We start from the raw sequence: 25,758 nt of genomic DNA, 5'->3' as shown, positions 1-25,758 counted from the left end.
TTTGTTTCTTTTTTTTTTGAATGAATATTATTATAAATTATTTACTTTAAATTGAATCTGTTAAAAATTAGGTTTTTTTTAATAGAAATTGTTGAAATTTAGGTATTTTTAATAGAAATTATGTTTTGTAAATTAATAGGTATGGCTGACCCAAACAATTATTATTATTATTATATTTAATAGGATATTATATATGATTATTATATTATATTATTATAACTTTTAATATTATTATTAAATATAATATAGTAATAAATATTATTATTATTATGACCTATAAGTATAATATATTAATATATATATATATATATATGATTATTTATATTATATTTAATAGGATATTATATATGATTCAATCAAATGGGTCGAAAGGGGTCATAGGATAGCCTATGACCCCTTTCGACACATTTGATGACAACATATGTGCCTAGGGGTCCTAGGACCCATAGGAACCTATTTGGTTGGTTCGTATGCATTGAAAGGGATCATAAGATAACCTATGACCCCTTTCAATGCATTTCGTGACAACGTATGTCCCTAGGGGCCCTAGGACCTCGATGGACCTATTTGGTTGGTTCAAATGCATTGAAAGGTTGATGCATTTGAAACAACCAAATAGGTCCCTAGGATCATAGAATAACCTATGACCCCTTTCGACACATTTCATGACAATGTATGTCCCTAGGGGCCCTAGAACCCCTATGGACCTATTTGGTTGGTTTGAATGTGTCGAAAGGGGTCATAGGATAACCTATGACTCCTTTCAATGCATTTCATGCCAACATATGTCCCTAGGGACCTATTTGGTTGGTTTGAATGTGTCGAAAGGGGTCATAGGTATATGGAAGTAGATAATGTCTCCATTATTCAATGTCTAAGGTATTGCACATAATTCCTTATCATAAAAAAAATACTTTATATTTTCATTATTTAACTTCCCACAAAAATATGGATTGACTTACCTTCTTGAATCATAAAAATTCAATGATATTACCACTCATACCACAGTCCACCTAAAATACATCATTAAAATTAGGGATAGATGAATATGTTTCTCTATCAAATTCTTGTTCAACATTTCAAAATTCTTTTCTACCCCTATGATCCATCTAAACTCTCTTCTATCCCCTCTTATATCACGATCAATGGTACACAAATATTACTGAAGTTTCTAATGAACTTTTTATAAAAACTATCCAAACCATGGAAATACCTCCCCTTACAAGTAGTTCTTGGGGTGGGCTAGTTAAGAATGACCTACACCTTCTCCAAGTCCATTCTAAGATCATCTAGTGAGAAAAAAGTCCTAAGTACATTATCTCCCTCTTTACAAAACTACACTTCAAGTTAGTCAACAATTTATCTTAACTCCACAAAGACTTTATGAATAGGAATTAAATTATCATCTAGAGTCTTACTAAAAATAAAAATATCATCTACAAAATTTCTCTAAAATTCTTTTAGTACCCCATTTCATGGCCTGTATGAAATGTGATTGGTGCATTAGTTAGCTAAAAGGAATGACTAGCCACTCATAGAATCCTTCTTTGATATTAAAGGTGGTCTTTCACACATCACCAACTCTAATTCAAATTTATTGACATCTATTCTTAAGGTTTTTTTTGTAAAATACCAAGCTCCACTCATGTATTCCATAAGGTTACCTATCCATGGTATGAAAAATCTATATTTTAATGTTATCTTGTTTATGTCCCTATAGTATATACACATACTATCTTCCCCAACTTTATTTAGTGCTAGTAAGTTATAGGTTCCATAAATGGACTTGGGGTCTCTTTTAGACCAATCCTTTCCTCAAAAAATATTGAAATTTCCTATTCAACTCCTCATTTTAAAAATGGGTTACCCCCATGAGATGCCTTATTAAGGAAATTAAATCTAGGAACTAAGTAAATATAATGAATGATCTTTCTTACTAGTGGTAATGGTTCAAGTACATTGTCAAACACAATTTATTGAAAATAATTCATAAGAAATGAAACTTTTGTAGGAACTTCCCAGCTATTTTCTTTATACAATCTAGGAATTAAAGTATAAGACATACATTTGTGTTTTATGCTTTCCAAAAACATTATTCCTTTAACAAATGACACTCTAACACTACTACACACTATTTATTCCACCTTTTTTTGGGGTTTTATCTTATGGTGAACTTCATATTTTTCTAAGGAATAGGTGTTTGCATGACCATCATGTATATCAAGTCTATCAAACTACCATAATTTCCCTACAAAAACTTCACATGCATCCATGGGTATGATGTTATAGAGTACTTGATCACAATAACTCCCAATCTTGAATTTCACCAAGTATTCCTCATGGACCAATACTTTGTGATCATTTTGAAACTATAAAGTCCAATATCTATATGAATGTCCATCTCTCTTTAAGTTTATTTTTTTCAACATTTCTTCTCACACCATATTATTAGTACTTTCACTATAAATAATCACATCACAATACTTATCCCATACTTGCATCTAGTGTAAAATAGGCTCTTCCTCTAGTACAATATATTTTCTTCATTTAATAAAGTTTTAAAAAATAAGAATTTTTCCCCTTTCAACATCATTTGAGTACTTGAACTAATCTTCTTCATTTTTATATACAAATTGTGCATTGAATTCAATTCTATTTGGCCTTCCTTGGTGTTATAGACATTTATAGGCTCTATGTCCTTCCTCACCACACTAGAAATAATTTACTCTAAAGAAACCTCTACTAGATCCTTGTCTAGGTCTTCCTCTTCATCTTTAAATCTTCTTTTTTAATCATGGGAGTAGTTAAAACTATCATTCTTCTAGTTTTGGTTGGTACCCACATCTTCATTCTTCCTTTGGTCCTCAGTATGATTCCCAAATGATCTTCTACTACCCCTTCCTCATTGGATGTTTCCTTTTTCCCACCTTCAAATCTCGTATTCACCTTCTTTTCAATCGTCAAAGAAAAGAAATAAACATCTTCAATATTGCTCATTCTAACTAGATCCTCTTGAATACATGGAATTAGCCCATTAGGTAATAAGAAACCTTTTCCTCATTAGCATCTGCATGTTGTACTCTAATCATCATTTTAAAAAGACCCTATATGTACTCCTTAATAAACCTTCTCCCTTTCCTCAATCCTTGCAATTTCTTTAGTGAATCTAGCTTATAGATCATTGGAATAAATTATTTCTTTAGCTTCTCCTTCATTTGATCCCACTTGTTGTATCATTCCCTTTCCTCTCTTGTTTATTTCTAGTTGGATCTCTTTCCATCAAATAATAGCATGACCCTTCAAATTTGGCATAGAAAAATTGACTCAATCTAGGTCCTTTATTTCTTAAACTCAAAGTATTCCTCCATCTCATGTATTCAATCAATAAGTTCCTATGGGTTCATATTTCTAGAGTAATAGGAAAGCTCAATCATGGTTTCTTATCTTGTCTTTGAAATGGCTCATAATAGGCATACTTGATTTTTATCTTCATATTCTTCTCCTTCATTCTCAGATAGGTATTCAATCTCTTCTTCCTCTTAACTTTCATCCCTTCTATCTTGTTTGAATGCTTTTCTCTAATTAGGTGGCTTGAGATAAAGTCATTCATTTAGTCTTTCTTAGTTTCCAAGGTAATTAAGTATTTTTGAATTTTGCAAAGGTCTATAGAGAAGTGTATTATTGTTAGTATTCTTCAATGAATTAGTAATATATGTGCCTCTATTTCTATGGTGGATTTTATTCCCAAAAGGGTTGCTACATGTAAATTTGTTTCATGCATAATGGTTTTCCTATTCCTTTTTTTTGATCTATTATCACTTCAAGGGATGATCTTCATTTCATATTTACAATAAAATTAACTTTAAAATTACTATTGCAAGATTTCTTCACCTTGTTATACAACATTATGTATGTTATCCCATAGCATTGACTTTTCATGGAAGTGGAAATTACCAAAATAGGTGGTTGATTAAGGAAAAATCTTATATAGTCACATTCACATTCTCTCTAATTTGCATTTTCAGTTATAAGCACAATAAAGATAGAAAATGAAAAAATTCTTAGGAAAAAAGACAAAGCACCACTCCAAAACTCATTAGTGATCACTTGGTCAAGGGTGTTTTAGAGTGTCATTGATCTCCAAGGTTAGTTTAAGATTTGGATAAGACCCAATGAAATATCTAAGAAGGCCAAATATATAACATTGTGCATGAACTCATTAGTTTGGACAAGGGTGTCCAAAACTAATTGTGAACTCTTGAGTTTAGGTCAACTTATAGATATAGGTACACCACTAGAATTGCTCATTTATGCTTAGATCCTAAATGTGCAATCTTTCAAATCATCGACTTTCAAGAGTAAAAAATGAGTGGAAGTCTTACATCATGGATTGGCTCTCTTGAACAAAAGTTAGCCAAACATGCCCACCTTTTTGTGACTTTATATTCCAATGTTTAGTTGAAAGATGATCTTTTTCCTAGACTTGTCCATTCCACTTTTAACCAACTAAATAAATACTAATAATCATCTTTATGAGATTATCATTAGTAGATTGAATTGATTTTTAATTTTTCAAATTCTAATCAAACATCTATTATTATTGTACAAATTCGAAGACACAATTATCAAATTTATATTTCATGAAGAAATAGATAGCTAGAAAATTAAAAAGTCAAAGCGCATAGTCAAATTCAATCATCAATAGGTGGATGTCCATCTAAAAATCACTTAATTGTGGATGCATTAGAAGAGAAACAACACAATTTAAATTCATATCTTCTTAGAAATTATGTATATTAAGTTTTGTAGTTTTATTAGACATATTATACATGATCACCTTAATTATAAAAATAAATTTTGACTATAGATTTGATCTCTTCTATATAGATGTCCCAATTTTTTGTTGATCTTATTTACCTACCAATATATACTTTCTTGCATTTGCACCTATAACGTGAAGATTTAGTTGCCAAATAATGTTAGGAGATTGACCCTTGAAAAATAAATATTTTAGGAATAATCTAATGATAGACAAACTATCTAATGATTAATTGATCTCTTGGATGCTTTATTCATATAAATGACTTGGGGGAAGGGGTATCATTTTATACATGTCTTGGATGTACAATTCGAATATAGTGACATGAGAAATTATGACTAACAACTAATTAGAAGTGAGAAAAGTTGGGCTTGTTATGTTATTCAAATTTTAAAGAAGTGGCCCATATTTGTAGTTGCAAAAATGTGATGTTGCCATCAGGATTCAACTATTTAGTTTTTTTCAATCAAACTAATTGATCCATGTTTCATGAGTAATGGTCCACATAAACCTATCTCTTGTGAAAATAAATATAATGGGTTTAATCTCCATAGTAAAACTTTGCAATTAAGCACGTATGAGCTAAAGTCTTGGTACTTTGCCTCTATAAGCATCAATGAGTTTGACTCAGAAACTTAAACAATTGAATCTTGTAGGAAAAAATCTCCTACCTAATAGTTCCCAAAAATGACATGAATCAACTCAGCACTCACATATTTTAACTTAAACCAAAAAAATATAATTTAATCTCAAGAATCTCTTTAAACAAATAAGACAGTATGTTTGGAATCAATCTAAACTTATAATCAACAACTTAATGACAAATCAATCAATATCTAAAACACTTACACCCAAAAAAAAATAAAAAATTGAATGACAAATATATTCCATATACACTTTATATTAAAATATAAAACTGACAATTCCAAATATGTATAGAAACTTAATTCCCATAAACTCCATTGCCTAATATTAATCTTTTATGTAACTAAATATAAATATTTCTAATTGAGGCGTGTAACAAAAGATCAAAACTTATCCATTCAGTCAAGATTCTTGAAACCCAAAACACTACCAAGCTTTCTTCTTCCTCTTCTAGTAAATACGTAAGAGAACTGTTTCTCCTTGCTTCTTGTTCAAAGCCAAGCTTTAAACAAGTGCCATAGTTTTCACAAAGAATAATTCAAACCGTTATATAATATAAATATTCTTAGGCCATTTTGCAAAACTTAGCTTATAAGAAACTGGCATAATTTCAAAACAATACGCCATGTCTATCCTCTCTGGTATTGGAAAGCCTTAGAAATACGTCTGTATTTTCCAATCCCACACTCAAAGTGTTTCCCACACCCAACATAACCTCCGTTAATCATTTCTTTTAAACCTACGAATACAATGGATGTGAACAACATGCCAAAAGAAAAGATATTCTATGGTCACATAGATTTTGCAGTCAATTATTTTTCATCATATTTCAATTCTTCTAATCAGATTAGATGAGAATTTTTGATATATTCAGAGCATTTCTGGTAGCAAGGAACCCTTCATCTGCCAATCGATCACCCTTCAAATGGCAAGAATTTCATTCATTCCAATGTTATTTTTTTTTCCTCTTTTTGTGCATTCATTTTTTCAGTTTCCTCTTAGTGTCTGCAATCATCGTTGTCTCCATTTTAATGCTTTTTAATTTCTGGTGTTTGATCGTAAAGTTTGATGCAAATTATTAGGACCAAAAAGCCTGAACAGTCAAATGAAAGAAATCCATTGATATATTATGAACAGTATTAAGATGTAGAAATTAATGTGAAAAAAATGGCTGTGAAAATTTTAAGATTCTACAGATTAGGAGATATTTGTTATGGGTGTTTCTCTATATGTTTAGATTTGTTATAGCTGATGCAGGCATGGAGGGTGGCTCTTTGGTTCCATAATAACCATGTGGGGAGCACACACCTCAAATATATTGAGAATTGAAGGTATTTCAGATTTTATAGCTTCAGTTCATTTTTTCTAGGATTTGTAAACATGGGTTATCTGCCCATGACTTTTTGTGAGAATTGAAGATACTGGACCTCAGATTTTATAATTTCTAATGAACACTGTCAAATTTTTCATTTGTAAATATGAGATGGGTTGTCGTTGTATCAAAAAATCTATCAGTCAATGTCTGATACAACCACCAGACTTATAAATTCTAGAGGCGGTTAAGTGGTGTCTAATTCTAAAGAGTAACGTTCATGGTTATTCCAATGATTCCCTCCTCAGTGTTACCTGAGGAATTCAAAACTGTGACCAAGCTCTGATGCCACTTGTCACTTGGTTACCCTGTCAATGTTGGCAAAAGCACTGGACATATAGAACACTGGAGGCCATTACACCATGTCACGAATTCGAAAAGGAAATGTTGGTGGTTAGTCAAAAATTCCCATAAACTCTTGAAGTTAAATCAGCTTTAATTGAAAGAGATAATGCAAACATAGTTTACCTGCCCCCTATTTCTTGAATTGAAAGAGATCATCTAAATCAAATCAGCTTCAGTTGATTAGGGCTCAATTGTTCTGCAACACAATTCCATTCCAAATATATTCTTCGAAATTTATTTGGTTGCCTTGGGATTTTATGTAACCGTAGCAAACCTTGCTTGCTTGCTTGGTGAATGATGTTTTATTGGAAGCAGGGGATGTGGAGAAAGCAGTAGAAATAGTTGAAGATGTGGCAGAGGCAGTGGAGAATGTGGCCACTTTGACAGAGGAGATTTCTAAAGATGTAGAAGAGAGATTTCCTGACGATGGGGCTGTTAATAAAGCTGCACATGCTGTTGAGCATTTCTCAGAAGAAGCCATTAAAGATGCTCAAAATACCAGAAAATTTATTGAAAAGGTAAGGTAAATTTATTTTAGACTATGATTTTCAATCAAGAGATCGACCATAAATTCACATATGTAATGTAAGGTATTTCTGCACTATTCAACACTAATATAAGTTTGTTTAGGATTAGAGGTTTTTCAAATCATATGTAACTGATATTCTCTTATATTGATTAACTCAGATGACATCCACAGAGAAGATTGTGGAGACCAGCATTCAAACTGCATTAGAAGCATTAAAGGGATTTATTGCTCCTAACTCAACTCATGATAAAGGGAATGGAGACAATGTTTGCAAAGACCATTCACAGAAAGAAAAATCAAATTCAAAATTGTAAAATAAATTATTCATGGATCCTTTTACAATAACATTTGTATCCCCATGAAATGGGAGGATGCTGAACATTGTGATGAAGAATTGACAACATTCATTTATCAAATTTGTAATAGATTTTGTTTATTTGTAAAATTAATATTTTGTAATTTGTGGTTAGAATGAAGTGTGTTAGCATGCAACAAGTTCAAAAGAATGCGCATGTATTGCTAGCATAAGAAAATTGAAGAATAATGTAAATAGAAATTATATGTAAATATATTTAAATTAATTCAAAATAGGAAGCTAAAAAATATTGTATTAAATTTTTTATTGTATATTTATATTTTATATTAAAATTTATTAAAAAAAAAAAAAGGTTAGATATACATTTTAAGATGTTTAAGTTTATTACATTAACTTTAAACTTGTACACTTAGTTGTTTTATTCTATATTTTTATACTTATTTTGGTTTTTATTTCTTATAATCATGTTAAAGATTTATTTAGTCTTTTTATGCTTTAAACTTGTCACTAATATATCAAGCAAGTTGGATCAAAGCTATTTTCCTATTACTTTGATGATTATTGTGGACTATCAGCAAATATGGTATCAATTCCCTTAAAAAAAATCGGTCTTGCCTTAGCATATTAAATTTCAATGGAGCTATATAAGTAGATATTCTATCTCTATGTATCATTTGACTCAATCGCATTCTTTTATGTTGCTAGGTGTTAGTAAGGTTACTATGACCCCAGTTACTTTTCTATCATTCCTCCATTGTTTATACATATGTGCAAATACTCCACTATTGTAGCTGATCCATTAACAAGTTATGTTACCAAACTCCTAGGCACATCCAATAGAGCACATAACTATATTTGGAGCAAGCCTCCTCGGTTTCTACATTGGAATCTTCTACACAGTCCAAATTTTGGACAATATGGCAAGGATAAACCATTTCATCTTAAAGGACTAGCTTATGCATCCAACAAATATAACTTTTCATTTCCCCCAATCATACTTTATCAAGTGGGTACTTGTTATAATAACTTATTTCTCAAAGATTTGTAATGAACAAGAACTAGAAAATGTAGTGGGAAAATCTTGAAAGATGTATAGGCTTTTGGAAGAAAACACATGACAACCCATTGTAACTAAGTACTATACCCTAGAGATTAAAACTATTAGAAATGTTTAGAATAATTGAGAGGGGGGGTGAACCAATTACTCAAGATCTATATGTAATACATGAACAATTAGACATTAAACACTTTATTGTTCTACTTATTCTATTGTTTCTTAGTCTCTATTGTAAACTGTCATAAACATAACTTGCATTGCATAATAGAACCATTATCAAATGTAAACATTCTTAAAACATTCATCACAGTGTGACACTAGAATTTTACATGGAAACCCAATTTAGGAAAAACCACCAGCAACATGTCACTCTTTGTAACTCTTTCAAAGCAAGCTTTGTTAGGAACCAACCTTATTAAAGGTTACAAAACACACCATTAAATGTGACATGGTTAGACAATTTAATCACCCTATTAGGAGTGGCCTTGTAAGAGAACTTTGATCATTCCTTTTAGAATGTCACCTAGTTAAAGGATTTAAGTAAATTGTTAAGTCTTCAAATGACTATTAGGTCAACCTCTATTAAAAGGATTTCAATAAAAATTGTTTACAATGATAAGAAAGAAAATACTATTTTTGATTTGTGTGATTACAATTTACACTTGTTGGTTTAGATCTTTGTTTGGTCCTTATGCTGGCTCACTGATAAGCCTTTCACTGTTATCTTTGATCTTGATCTTCTTGGACACCATTCAAAAAATCAGTCCACTCTTCTCATCAACACTTAATCCTTCTTCTCTAATTCTCTTATAAAAAACAACATCATATCTACAAGGTTTCTCCTTTAGCTTCACATTCACACACTTGCATATTTCTTATCAACCTTGCTTTGTATGTCTCTCTACATACAAACTCGCTCATACACACACTTGACTAGGGTCAGTTGGGATTCACTAGACACTGTTGGACATGGCACCAAATGATTGGTTTTGTATCTCTTTAAATAGGCAATTCGTGCTTTACCATTTTCTATATCCACCGTAGATCTTAGGGTTTACTATCAGATTCAATCTAATTCAATGTATCTGTTCATCTTATTGATCATCCTCTAGAAACTTCTCTAGAATCTATCTATTAGGTCTTAACCTAATCACCTTCTTGAATTTAATGATCCAATTCATCAATCTTATCTTCAACATGTTTTACATCTCCCAAGAAATCAACTGAGTCAACTTAATCTTACGATTTCTTTGAATTTTGTTCTCCTATTGTCACTCGGTAATCTTTGAATTTTGATACTCAATCAACACTAGAATACTTGGTTGCTATAAAGCTTCTTGGCTTGGCATAAACTAACTTCCTCGGTTGATGCTAATGCTCAACCAACACTAGATTTGCTTGGCACTAACTATAGCTCGATTGACACTAGCATTACTTGACACTCCCGAGTATTTTACTCTTTTGCTTAGCTTAACTTAGCTTTCTTGACATAAATAATTAATTTCCTTTATCAAAGTCTATCTACTCAAATGTCCATTGTAACTTCATTTTCATCTTTTATCTAGGTGCTATAGTTATGAGTAACTTCTCAAATCCTCTTCATCAATCAAAATACGACATTTAAATTAGGTAGCAATATGTCTCATCCATAGATTTGACATGAATGACAAAACAATAATTGTTTCAATTGTAAGTTTCTAACAATCTCCCTCTTTGTCATTGATGGAAACATCCCAAACATCTGAATACTAGTAGTAACTAGGTTACCATACAATCCAAAAGATTTCACTGCCATGAGTGACCAATATCCTTAGTTTCATTTTGATTGTCATCCATGTAACTTCTCAAAACTCCCTCTATCATCAATGAATATTTTCAAATTGCTTTTACATGATTCTCTCCCTCTAAGGTGTATCTTACCACCTTTCTCAGTAATCTCTCCCGTAATATGTAATCTCTCCATTTGATTTCTCTTAGTAATCTCTCCCTCTTTCAATAATCTCTCCTCTTTGACAACAATGCCAAAGATGTGTAGCTCTCTCATCTTCAAAACTCTTCATACATCTAAATTCTGTAGATGTTGCATGTCTGATTGATACTTGTCATATGTTTATGACTAATCTATTTATGTTGTACTAAAGTATTCCACCTTAGGTATGTCCCAAAGTAGAGTTGTATTGCACCATTGTGTAGAATGTTCTAGTTTGCACATGTGATGTAATGCACCTTGTCTACTTAAGTAGCTTTATTTAAGGGAATTACCCCTATTTTACCTCTAAGATATTCATGAGCATCTTTGAGTAATGGTTTTGTGAATATGTTAGAAATTTGTTCCTTCGTATTCACATATTCTAGCTCTGCATCTTTGTCTTCAACTAATTCTTTCAAGTAGTGATTGTTGGAATTCTTTAGAATAATTGAGAAGGGGGTGAATCATTTATCTAAGGTCTAGATGTACAAATAAAACTTTTCAATGGTTAGTAGACACATATCCATAAAACCTTATTATGCATGCATCCATTAGATCATACAATACTTAAACTTTGTAGGTTACTGTTTTAGGTTAAAACAACTTTGTAAAAATGTAAACATGAAATATAACAGATTCAATAACACATTTAATACAAGGGTTTTACATAGAAACCTAATTTGGAAAAAACCACCAGTAACATGCTATTAATTCTCACTCTTCTGAAGTGATGCCCTATGAAAGACCAACCCTATTAAAGATTATAATACACATTATTTTTGAAATAAAAAATGACCAAAAACAAGGGGATCAGCACTTACAACCAAAATGCTGGTAATTAGCACATTACCAATAGAGACCAACAAAGAACACTATTGAAGTAAAAACATACTAAAGTTCAAATTAGCCACAATAATACTATGCAAGTAACTAACTAGCATACTACTAAGAACAGAAAAAACTAAACTATAGTAGAAGTCTATAATGTTTTCTATACTACTTAAGTTCATCATAAAAATTGTTGACACAACAAGGCCAACCCAAGTCTGAGCAACAACTGGATACCAGCAAAAGAAGTAACAACAAATTAACATAAAACAACTTAGATCCAAGGATCCTTTAAAACTAACAAACTTAATTCTTAGTTTATCCCTTTCCCTTCCCAGCCAGAAGAACCCAGGCCTAGTCATCAGTAAGGAATTTAAAAAGAAGCTTATGATCCTCCATGTCCATTCCTACTTCTTCTTTCTCCTATGCCAGTAGTTGGAGGGTGGTTGTAGTAGCGTGAGTGACCTTTATAGAAAATTTAGAGAAGGTGGTGAACCCTTCTTCTAAAATTTTAACCCGCTTGTCCAATTTGGAATACACCTCCAATTGATCCTCGATCTCTGTCTTATTTTCCGTTCCCACCTTTTAAACTTCCTTTTTAGCTTTTTTCATCTAGTTATCATCCTGCAAAACCCTTGGGTTAGTAAAAACCTTATATTTTTCCTTGACCGGGGAGGAAATCGTAATGGGGGAGGTGTCTACTTTACTACTATCTTCATAGAAAGTAATGGGTTGCAGGGTGAAGCTAGTTGAAACATGGGTAGTCTCTATAGTAACAACATTTCCAGCCGACACCTAAGTATTTTTTGTAGACATCTGGGCATTATCAATAGAATTGTCCTCAAAGTTAACACCTCTTTCAACCTCCTCCTTCACTTTTTCTCTCTTGGAATTAGAGTTATCCTCCTCCTCCATCTCCTCTTCATTATTTTCTGAGCTCTCCTCTTCCACCTGCTCAACCCTAAATCCATTAGATTTTTTCTTGCACCTTTCTTGGGATTGGGCAAGTCTTCCTAATCTCCTCCTACCCTTTCTACCTACCTCCTCCTCTGAGCCCTCTTCTTCCACCTCCATAGGTTTTACCATTTTAATATTTTTACTATCCTTTTGTTCCATAGCTGCATTAGGTTTCTTCTTTTTCTTATTTTTATAGCTAGAGGAGGGTCATGGGGTATGAATTCTGGTACTAGTACTGGTACTTAGGGGTGAATTCTGCTGGTGGCATTGGTTATCAACCACCACCACCCTAGGGGGGCAAAGGGCAATATGAAATTGGTACAGGCGAAAGATTAGGCCTTGGTGGATAATGGTGAAGTTAGGCCCCTTATTCTTCTTTTTCCTAACATCACTGACCATATCCTCTAGAGAATGTAGCAAAAAAAATGGGATAGAAATAAAATCCCTACTTTTAAATGATTCAATAAGGGAAAATGGTAGAAGTAGTAAACATTGAACCTGCCCTCCAACATAAGGTATTTCATGAGAACTAGGCAAACATCATCCCATAGAGTTGGCAACCATAAACTGGTTCCTCATTCTCTGCAAAAAAACTCCTCATACTGGCCTCATTGGTAGTTTTAGTGATCTTTCTCCATTTTTTCCCCTTCATTGAAAGACTAGTAGCCATGGAAATTACTTCCTCATTCACTTGAAATGTGATTCCATTAATGGTTACCTTGCAGTCGTTCCACCATTGACAAACAAGAGGGCACAATTCTCGTCATACCCCTCCATTGACTACATGTAAGGTAGAAAACCCCCCTCTTTTAGAAGAAACCAGGTAGCCATCCTGTCTTTGAAGTTCTCAATTTTTATGGACTCCAACCTATTCAAATCTCCACCCATATCTTCCCCACCACTTTCTAGTTCCCCCACCTTAATGATGCTCATCTGAACCTCCTTGTTTGGGAAAATACTATGAATACTATCAACCTTGAGTCTATCAATTATGAGAAAAAAGATTATACAAGCTCGTGCTCAATGAACTTCAAAATACCATGTGAAATCATTATGGGAATTATGCTTGTTTATCATCATAATTTTAACACCCCAAAAATCTCTAACAATCTGAACAATGATATCCTTCATACTTTCAAATGGCAAGTAATTTGAATTCCACAATGTCTTACCGTAATGGTAAAATGACACTCTTCTTAAATTGCACTCATTCATTTTTCCATTAGTACGGCCATGTCTTCTCCTCATTTCCCTTAAACCTTTATTAAATTTAGAACTCTTCGACTCTCTAAGGAAAAGATTTCCAAATTTGGCCCCAGTCTTAAATTTAATAGCCATAATTAAATGATACTCCCCCCTCTTTCCTTGCATACCAAGGACTTACTATCCTCGTTTAGATTTTCCATATTTCTCCAACACATGACTACTGTTAATTTAAACCCCATGGTAGCCACCACATCAGCCACCCTATTTCCTTCCCTATAGATGTGTTGCAAGTGGACAAATTCCATCCCTTCTAAAATATGCCTAATGTCCATAATGATAGTCTGAATATTCCATCCTTGTTGGGACACTCCCTTAACCAAATCGATAATTAATTTAGAGTCCCCCTCTATGGTTATTTCCTTAAGTTGCATTTCTGTAATTAGTTGAAGCTCCCAAAGAAAAGCCATTACCTTAGCCAGATTATTACTTCCATTCCCCACCTTCCTAGTGTAGACTAGTAGTGCATCACCATTCCCATCCCACAGCACTCTACCCACCACTCCTATACCTCTTCTAGTAGCACCATCAAAGTTTAGTTTGAATTGTGTAAGAGTAAGTGGTTTCCATCTCATTTTTTATCTCCTTAACATTTTTGAGTTATCAAAAAGGTAAAAATCCTCATGAATACCCCATCTTTCAACAATCTGACCTTCTTGCCTACCTGGTTCTTCCTTTGGTATCTTACATTTCGCAACCTTAATATTTTCCCTCGGCAATTTATCCATTATTACAAAAATAACCTCCACCAGTTTTTCCTCCTCCCAAAATATTATGTTATTTCTTTCTTTCCATATATACCATCAAATATATGGCAGAACAATTTTCCACAAAAAGACCAATTTTGGGTGGTAGAAGGGACAACACCAGTTCTCCGCGAATTGACATAACTTATCTTTCATAACCCAATTTAGACCAAATATCTTCCACACCATAGCTCATAACCTTAAGGCATACTAGCACTCAAGGAACAGGTGAGAAATACTCTCCTCCTTTTCCTTGTAGAGATAGCATTGATTTATTATATAAGAACCCCTTCTTTTCAGATTATCTATAGTTAAAATTTTGCTATGTTGAACCGTCTACCAGAAGAAATTAATTTTAGGGAGAAGGTTATTAATCCAAACATTACTCCATGATGGTGGATAGAGGTCCTTGCTAAAGAGGTGCTTACAAGCCAATTTGACTATAAAGTTACCACTTGAAGTTAAGTCCCATACTCTTACATCCTATTGGATCAGAATTGGGGGTCTTTGTGCCCTTATCAACTCTTCCAACTCCTTGAGAAGCTAAATATCCTCCTGGGAGTAAGTATCTTTATATAATTTCTTCCACTTTATCCCCTAATCAATATAGTCCTCCACCTTCCTTCCCATGTCTTCCTTTATTAACTTCGTTAGTCTTTTAAATTTACTAAAGACCAACAGTTTCCCTCCCATCAAATTGTCTTCCTAAAATCTGATGCTATGACCATTCCCCACTATCCACCTTGTCCATTCCCTCAATAATATCCAAATTTTGGAGCCTCCTTGAAGTTCATTATAGAAGAGATTCCAATTGAAGGGGAAATTTGATAGATATTTAGCTTTCATAATATTACCCCAATCCATATTATCTTCTCCCAATCTCCATCCAATCTTCATAAGGAGGGCCCTATTAAGGTCACAAAGTCTTCTAACTCCCAACCCCCCTCTCTCCTTTGGCTTGCACACCTCCTCCCAATTGACCAGGCTCAATTATTTTTTCTCCTCTATTCCCGACCAGAGGAAATTCCTTTGTATTCTCTCAATCTTGTCAGCCATATTTTGGTTGATTTTGAATAGGGACAGGAAGTAAGTAGAAATACCCTGTAGTGCTACTAAGAGCAATTATAATTTGCAAGCATTGCTTAAAATTTTCCCTTTCCAGCCTCTAAGTTTCTTTTGAATTCTTTCCACTATAGTATTCCAAAAGTCATTTGTCACCTCTTTAGTAGTTAGCGGCAGTAATACCCCAAAATTGGCTCATTGCCATGATCACCAATTCTAGTCTATTTTGATCAATTCTAAGACCTATTCTAATAGGCAATTCTCATTCTGCTACTTGCTACTTGACTTAATTGTCAGATGTAGAAAACCCTAATATGCATTCATCATACTCATTATTTAATCCCTATAGTACACACTCATATTAGCCACATTAAACCTATTTGATTACAATTTAATTTAATCTAAAGTATTCATACTTTATTAAATTAAATTATCTCCTAAGGCTAATGTACTACGGGATTAAATTTATTTAATTTAATAAATATGCCTATCTCAATTAATTAAAAAGAATTATTTAATTAAATGGGGAAGGTATTTATAATTAATTAAACAAAATTATTTTATTAAATGGAGAAGCTACTTCTGATTAATTAAGCAAAGTTATTTAATTAAATAGGAAGTTATTCCTAATTAATTAAATAAAGTTATTTGATTAAATAGAAAAGTGTCTCTAATTAATTAAATCAAATTATTTAATTAAATAGAAAATATATTTATGAGAGCATATCTCATTTTATTAAATTAAATATCTCTCTTAATTTTCTCTTTAGTTCAAAAATGGAAATTCCTAGTTCATTGCTGATCAAATTAGAAGGGACCTAGATCACTTACTCTCACACTAAAGTTTATTTGAGTTGACTGACTCTTACACTTAGATCTGAGCTAGTTAACTCCCTCTAATTTGGAAATCTTCCACCTTAACTGAACCTCATCTTCAATCCTGATCGTTGATTGAAATCAATCTCAATTGTTGGAGTATTTCAAGAAAATCTATTTAAGAGACCCTCATTTCTTCATTTTAGGGGGATTTTTTGATTTGCTATAGAATTGTTGTTGCATTTTGCACCTTGCTCTAAAACTGTCAAATCAGTCAGTTTGACCAATCTGCAATCTTAGTCCAATCAGTTTCCTGCACTAATTTGTTCTTTTCTATCTGTGCACAGTCCTGAATAGTGGCATTTAGCTAAACCAAAGATTTGTGATCCGCATTTTGACTAGTCTTATCTTTTAATTGTCTGGATTCTTGTTACTTAATGCTTGTCATACTCCGTGTTATGATAGTCATAACCTTTGGCTATTCTAGCCTTCAAATCAAACTACTTGTGTCTCAGTATATGACATTCTTGTCTTACCCTATTGAGACTCAATCTTAGTGCATTCCTTGTCCAAGTTCTTGCTTCTTGTCCTTGTCTATGACTATCGCAACCAGGAGTGGCAACATGTTTTATCCTCTTAGACTTAGACGAGGTTGTGTTAGGGGTTGTAATCATGATAGAGGTCACTTACCTTTCATTACACAATCTATAACTAGTTCGACTAGTGAGGCATCTTCACAATCTCCCTCACCTGTTAGGTCACCTCGAATTCAATAAACATTTTCCATAAACCTGCAACAAATTAGGAATCCTTTGTACCAAGAAGACAATGAGATAGGTAGAGGTCTCGTATCACCAAACACGATGTCTGATTCCTTTTTCAAAGGACGTTTTGAAACACAACACATTGAAACTAAACATGTTCCTACAATGACTAATCATGAACCTGAACATGGTAGTTAGAGTTGACATCAAGAACCACCCAGGAATGACAAAGAGAAAGAGAAAGACCATGACACCGATGAGGAATAGGAAGAGGTGGAAATACTCCCTCAACACATAGCAAAATTTTGAAGAGAAAAACTATCAAAAGGTCATGAGAAACCTACTCAATGAAGAAAAATAAAAATACTTTCTCAAACTTGCCCAAGATGGAGCTAAGCTACCCTCTCATTTCAATGTGGAAACCATTATCATGCCTAAAGAAGAAACTGAGACTTCTATACTCCAAAAAAAATTGAAAATTATGCAAGACCAACTAGCTCAGATGATGCATGAGAAGGAGAAACCCACGAAGACATACACATTGGATGCTCTTTGTCCATTTCCATTTGACAAAAGCATAAACATGCCGCTTTTCCCACAAGGCGTAGAGCTACCCAAGTATGGCAAGTACTTTGATACTACTGATCCCCAAGATCACTTGCGAGAATTTGGTGCTTTGCCTATGGAGTTTATACATGACCAAACATACCTCATGTGTTTATTCCCTAGAAGCCTAGGTGGTCAGGCTTTGGAGTGGTTCTCACATTTACCTCTTGGTATTAAGACATTTGATGAAATTGCCAATCTATTTGTTCAGCAATATTCTCATAACATACAACACCCTGTCAATATTTGAGATCTATGCAACCTTAAATAGAAAGTTGGAGAACCTTTTCTCACATTCCTCCAATGGTGGAGACAACTGTACACTAAGTATTCTTGCAAAATTCCAAAAACAGAGAAGCTTGACATTTTCACTGATAACCTCCTATCTAATTTTGGATATAGAGTCCACCTTCAAGGTCCACATACCTTTGAAGACATGATCACATAGGCTAACCACATCGAGGAATTTATGGTCAAGAAAGGTGAACTTACTCTTCAGAGGGACATAAAACAAGGTTCCACTTCCAACAGGGATAAAACCAAACATGTCAACAAGAATCGAGAAATTGTAGATGATGGAGTTATTGACAATGTCACACCCAAACCTTCTAAAGTGGCCAAAAATTCTAAGAAACCTCCTTCTGAAAACAAGGCATCCAGGAACAAACCAAGAAACTCATGGGAAACACACCCTAAGTGTGAGTATACACCCTTGGGAGAACCTTTGGATGTGGTTTACAAAACATTGCTACAACATAAGCTTATTTCACCAATGGATAATCCTCATCCCTATGATCTACAACCATGTCCACCATGGTGGAATGAAACCTCATTCTCTGAGTATCACCGAAATAAGGAACACAAAACTAGCAACTACATAAACTTGCGCCATAAACTCCAGGACATGATTGATGCTAGTGATCTTGTGGTACATGGACATAACAAAAACTTTGATCACAAGGCGTTCAAAGAACCTTTCCCAGCTTATGAAAAAGGAGAGACTTCAAAACGACAACCCTACAACAAAGTCAGCTATACATATTCCAATGATGACAATGTCATTCACATAGTTGAGCTTGTGGATTCTAAATGCTACAATGTTATTACTATTAAGGGAAAATAAGATAACAACGAACCCAAGACACCATTTTTCTTAAGGGGCCCTACTCTCAATGCAATGGATAATACACCCTCGTAATACTGTGCTAATGTTGTCACTCGTTCTTGCATTAAGTTGGTGCTCAAAGGCCATGTACCTCCTACTTCTGATCTTGAACAAAACAAAGACAAAGCACTTGTTGGTCCATCTAGAAAAGTTGCAAAATCGACAACAAACTTGATAGCAACCAGTTATTGTGTTCTTGATCAATTTCAATGAACTAATGCTTAGATTTCCATCTTTGAGCTACTTAAAATCTCCCCTTCTCATTGGCAAGTTTTGGATAAAGCCCTTGCTGAGGAAAATGTTCCTCAAGATCTTGATCTTGAGCGATTTCAATCCATGGTAGGTCACCTGACCTTGCCTTATCTTATGACCTTCTCTGAGGAGGATGATAACTCGTTGAGTCACCCACACAATCAACCTCTACACATCGAGGTTATGATCCATCAAACATGTGTTTGTCGAGTACTCATTGATAATGGCACTAACCTAAATATTGTCTCTGCTACTCTTCTTAGACAATTGAATTATTTTGAGGATTCTATTGATCCTCGATGTAAGATCACTATCAAAGCATATGATGAAGTGGAATGAAAGTCTCTAGGTCTTGTGGTTTTACCCATTCGCGTTGGTCATGTAGAAAGGGGTGTCACCTATCAGGTGCTTGACATTCCCTTGGCTTACAACATTTTGTTAGGATGGCCATGGATACATGAGATGCACGCTGTGCCATCCACATACCACCAATGCATCAAGTTCCCATTTCATGGCTCCGAAGTTACTATTCCTACCACTACTAGCTATACCTACAATATGCTCAAGGCTGCTGAAACTTTTGTCCCTGCTAATCATGAATCCATTGATTATTAGAACAATAAGCTGAAACAAATTGAGCAGTCATTCAAACTGAAAGAAACTGGCATGGGAGAGTATCATATTGAACTAGTTCTGCCATTGACATCTCTTCCAGAATCTCCTCGTCATTATTGGAGACCCTCAAAGGCAAAGAAGCCTTTTGTACTCACACCTCAGACCAAGTATAATGACACATTTGTTAAGGCTACAGTCTTCTTAGAGGATGAAAGTGAAAATAGAGCCATTGCAGTATGGCTTTATAAAGAAGAGGTTCCAGTGGACCTAACAGAGCAAGCTTGAGAAATCACTCCTGAGAAATATGGGCCTTGTCTTAGGCTTATGAAGCATTTTGGTTACAAGGGAACTAGCCCTATTGGGTGCAATAACAATGGCCTAATTGATCCTATCAAAGCAAGAGCTTGAAGCAACAATGATACAACTAGCCTAGGATTTAAGAAGGTTCCTTTTCATTTGGAACCAAATAAATTCATTCCAACACCTGAGAGTTCATCTAAAAACAAGTCACAAGCTGAGTCAGATACTCAAGAGGAAGAATTTGATGACAAGGATTCCTATCCTAATCCTATTCCTTATGATCTCACTAAATTCTTTGCTGAGTTAGATGACTTTGTTCCATATGTTAGCACTGTAGATGATACTAGTGACTCTTTTGAGGACAATATTGAGCAACTCAAATATCATTCAAAAAAGGGAGAATCTAGTCAGTCATTCTGTATCAAGTATTTGTGTAAGAACCCAAAGGATGAAGGTGAGTATGTCCCTATCACTGTTGGGGAGTTTTATAATCTCTCCCCATGTAGCACTGGTTCTAAGGTATATGAGTTTGACTCTCTTTCAAAAGTGACTACTGATAAAGACATTGACCAAGTGCATGTCTATGAAAACCAAATCAAAGTGGATGAAACGTCTAGGGTTAGGTCACATGGGTCTGATCCAACTAGTGTCCTAGAGTCATCAATTAGTGATGTTCGTACTCCAAGGTGATTGAACACACCTATGGACAAGGTCATCGTAGGTCTCAAATTGCTGGTCCAAGCACTTAATGACTATACTATGAATGCATTTGAACTAGCCACTACTCTCTCACTCACACATCCTGAGCTTATAGACTAGAACCCTAATGCATCTAGTGAAGTCCCCACATTCTAGAATGATTATGCTCTCACCTGTTACCTAAATGCTATCGAACCTATAACATCTTCCACCAATGAGTAGAGTGTCAACATGACTAAGGCTAACATCAAATATCTCAGTCATACAATTAAAAAAAAAATATACAAAAGGTCCAATGGTGAAAACCACATTGTGGTAGTGTCAGAACCCAAAAAAGTAAAAACAAAAGACATATCCAAGGGTGAAAACCTCTCTAAGGCACCCACAGATGATATATTTGATGCACTTCCTAGTCACTTTTAGGAGAGATCATCAATGTTAATAGAACCAATACAACCAATCAATTAGGGCACAAAAGAACATCCTCATATGATACATCTGGCACAGTCGCTGTCACCTGAAGAGAAGGAAGAATTTATTGCCTTTTTCAAAGAAAAGAAAATAATTTTTTCTTGGACATACTCTGACATGCCAGGGTTGGATCCTAATCTTATCATGCATCACTTGTCCATAGCACTAGGCATCAAACTAGTTAAACAAAAGCTTCAAAAAATGCATCCTCATGTTGCATTGCTTGTCAAAGCAGAATTGGAGAAACTTCTAAAAGCTGGTTTCATCCGTGCAATTGATTATGCTGAATGGATATCCAATATTTTTCTAGTTTCCAAGCATGATAAATCTATCAAGGTTTGTATAGAATTCCGTGATATTAACTTGGCATGTCCTAAAGATGACTTTTCACTCCCTAATATTGATATGATCATGGACATGACGGTTGGCTATGAGATGTACTCACTTATGGATGGTTTTTTTGGATACAATCAGATAAAAATTACACCAGAAGACCAAGAGAAAACAACTTTCACATGTGCATGGGGAACCTTTTGTTGGAATGTGATGCTATTTGGTTTGAAGAATGCTAGTGCTACATATCAGTGGGCTGTTATTACAATTTTCCATGACATGATGCATAGAACCATGGAGGACTATGCTAATGATACTTTGGTCAAAAGTGCTAAATGTAATACTCATCTACAAGATTTGGGGCCCATCCTAGGTTGTATGGAAAAATCAGTCTTTGACTCAATCCTAAGAAATGTGCATTTGGAGTCACATCAGGGAAGTTTTTGGGATACATTGTTTCTACAAAAGGAATTGAGTTAGATCCGAAGAAAGTACAAGCAATAATGGACATGCCACCACCTCAGAACATCAGTCAGATGAGAGGACTACAGGGAAGGCTCCAATCTATTCCTAGGTTTATTTCACAATTGGTGGATAGATCACAACCCTTCACGAAGACCTTACATAAGAGTGTAAAATTCAATTGGAGCCAGGATTGTGAGAAAAGCTTAACACAGGTCAAAAAATATCTTGTCAATCCACCAATCTTGATGCCTCCCATCCATGGGAAGCCTTTTCTTTTATTCATCTCAGCCACTGAAACATCTTTGGGAATCCTATTGGCTCAGGAAGATAATGACAAAAAAGAAAGAGCTATTTACTACTTGAGCCAAACATTGGTCTCTTATGAGAAGAACTACAACATTATTGAGAAAGCTTGCTTGGCAGTTATCTTTGCTTCCCAGAAATTGAGACACTACATGCTTTCCCATACTACGTGGCTTGTGGCTAAAATAGATCCATTAAAGTACTTTCTCAGTAAGGCAACTCTCACTAGAAGATTGGCTAAATGGGTTATGATACTCAATGAGTTTGACATTCAATATGTTGAACACAAGGCTATAAAGGGATAGGCAATCATAGACCAGCTGGCTGATGCACCCATATAGAGTCTTCCGCCAATGAACATTGATTTCCCAGATGAGTCAATTCTGACACTAACGCAACACACATGGGTTATGTTCTTTGATGGGTCCTTCACACAACAAGGATCAGGTGTTGAATTACTCTTTATTACACCATAGAGATACTCACTACCCAAAGCATACCAGATTGTTGAATACGAGGCTTTGATCAATGGCATGAAAATTGCAACTAAATGGAGAGTGGATTAGTTAGATATCTTTGGTGACTCTCAGCTTATCATCAACCACGTTAATGATGTGTACCAAAAAGAAGATGAGAAAATAATTCCTTACAAGTGCATGGTTGATGACTTAAAAAAGTATTTTGCACACATCACCTTCCAGCAAGTTCCACGAGCAGATAATAAAGTGGCTGATGCCATGGCCACTCTAGCCTCCCTGCTACAAATGCCTCAAAATGATCTCTACCATGAGTTCTTGGTGGAAGCATTACACTACTCGGCCTATGACACCCCTGATTCTAAGATGAACTATTCTATTATAGGACAAGAATCATCCCACTACCATCACATTTATTCCTACCTGGAATGAGAAACGTTACCTAATCTATAATGCTTCACACTATGTCATTATTGATGATGATCTATATATGAGAGGTCTCGACGGAACACTCCTTAGGTGTTTAGAACTTGAAGAATCCAAACATGCACTGATTGACATTCATGAGGGCATTTACAAATCTCATTCCAATGGCCTGACACTAGCTTGCAAACTCCTTTGTGCTGGTTACTATTGGCCCAAAATGGAGCAAGAAGCTATCAAGTATGCTAGGTCTTGCAAGTAGTGTCAAATACACAGGAATCTGATTCATGCTCCAGCCAAAGAGCTGATTCCTTCTACTACAACATGGCCATTTCAAAAATGGGCCTTTAACTTGGTGAGACAGATCCACCCAACCTCTTCTAATGGGCATAAGTTCATTATCATGGCTACAGATTACTTCACAAAGTGGTAGAGGCAGTACCTTTCACATTTTTCGATGGCAAAAATGTAGCACTTTTTATCACAAACTACATCATCTGTAGATATGGTGTGTCATTCCTAATAATAGAGGACAATTCAAGAACAAAGACCTCAAGGAACTATGTAAGAAATTCAAAATCACACAACATTGGTCTTCCATTTATTACCCCTAGGGTAATGGCTAGGCTGAAGCATCCAATAAGATGATCCTCAAAATCCTCCATTGCACAGCAAATTGGGGAGAGACTAGCATCTCCGGATCAATCTAGCCCTATGGGCATATAGGTCAAGCATTAGGACCCCAATGGGCATGACTCCCTTTGCTTTGGTGTATGGTACAGATGCTTTGCTTCCAATAGAGGTCGAGATTCTTACCTTGAGAATCTCTATGAAAGGCCTTATCACTAATGATGACTACAAGATAGCTCAGCTTCAAGAGCTTGTGTTACTAGATGAACGTCGATAAGTGGCATGTGATCATCTGTGAGCATATCAACAACGAATGGCAAGAAGTTACAATCGAAGGGTCAAGCCACGTGATTTCTGTAGACACCTAAAAAACCTTTAGAAAATTAAGTACTTTTATTTTCTGAAAAATTCCTGATGACATCATCATTTATTAATTAATTAATTAATTAATTTTTTTTTTATGCCATTAAATCCCTTTATCTTAATTTAAAATATTTAATTAAGGAATCCCTCCCAAAAATGTTTAAATCTTATCTAAACATTATTTCCTTATTTATTAATTATTTAATTAATAAATTGACCAAAAATCTTAAAATAAATAAAAAAATTATTTTTTGCCCAAAACTTGGCCAATTTTCTTATGACCAATAACCTCTTCCAAAATATTCTAATCCTTCTTTAATTTCGATTAAAGGCTAATCCCATCATTTCCTACCCCTAATCCCAACTCCAAATATTTAATTAAGATTAAATATTAATCCTCATGTTTATTAAAAAAGTTTTAATAAATATCTCCTCAACCCAAACCCTTGAAATAAATAAAACTTTATTTATTTCTTAAAAATCTAATTTATCCTCATCCTAAGAAGTTCTAGACTCTTCTAGAAAGTCTTCATCCTCATCCTAGGAAATTCTAGACTATTCTAGAAAGTCTTTATCCTCATCCAAAGTCTAGACTCTTCTAGAAGATGTCTTTAACCCTAATCCTAATCCCCTCCTAACCTTGTCACATTCCCTAAACATGGGTTAAAACTTACTAACCCAAGCCAAAGTTAACAAATATCTCCTCCTTCACCCACCCTCATTAATTGCAATCCACTTGCCATCCACTTGCCTAGTCCTAAGCCATCTCTAACCCTTCCTCTAATCATTTTTACAACCCTAAGCAAGCTTAAAACCTCTCTAAACCCTCAAATTCGAATATCATGGTATCTCTCACAAATATCTTCAACCACAAAACTTTATAAAGCCCACAAAGTCATAAATGTTCTTACAAAGCACTTATGAAGGGTCTTTATAAAGATTTTATCCCTTGAGCCTCCTTTGTTGAATCATCCTTCCCCTTTCCTCCATCCTCTCACCATGTGACATGTGTCACTCTTTGATTGGTTGTAAGGAAGCACAATCCATGTGCTCTCCTCTCATGCAATCTAAGCCCTCCATGAGCTTTTTTCCATCCTTGCATCTTAGCCCTCAATCCCTCAAGCCTCTTGCCTATAAATTGGATCCTTCCCCTTTGCAAAATAACACAA

At 34.5% G+C, this 25,758-nt stretch overlaps 1 protein-coding gene across 2 annotated transcripts; it reads left to right on the top strand.

Moving 5' to 3' along the window:
• Positions 1–6,149: 6,149 nt before the first annotated feature.
• LOC149541959 (uncharacterized) lies at positions 6,150–8,182 on the top strand. Of its 2 annotated transcripts, XM_089797006.1 has the most exons (4): positions 6,150–6,392; positions 6,722–6,795; positions 7,497–7,699; positions 7,869–8,182. In XM_089797006.1, exons 1-4 carry the CDS (start codon positions 6,316–6,318, stop codon positions 8,022–8,024), a joined length of 510 nt encoding a protein of 169 aa, XP_089653132.1. In that variant the 5' UTR covers positions 6,150–6,315; the 3' UTR covers positions 8,025–8,182. The 2 variants fall into 2 exon arrangements, with proteins under 2 accessions (XP_089653132.1, XP_089653133.1); XM_089797007.1 differs by lacking the exons at positions 6,150–6,392; positions 6,722–6,795 and adding an exon at positions 6,804–7,229.
• The last annotated feature ends 17,576 nt before the right edge of the window (positions 8,183–25,758 follow it).

Source organism: Cupressus sempervirens, chromosome 8 (assembly GCF_028749045.1).
Source record: "Cupressus sempervirens isolate cs-2001-9-10 chromosome 8, ASM2874904v1, whole genome shotgun sequence".
Lineage (NCBI taxonomy): Eukaryota > Viridiplantae > Streptophyta > Pinopsida > Cupressales > Cupressaceae > Cupressus > Cupressus sempervirens.
Note: the sequence above shows the minus strand (reverse complement) of the source record. Positions and strands in the feature narration are given on the sequence as shown.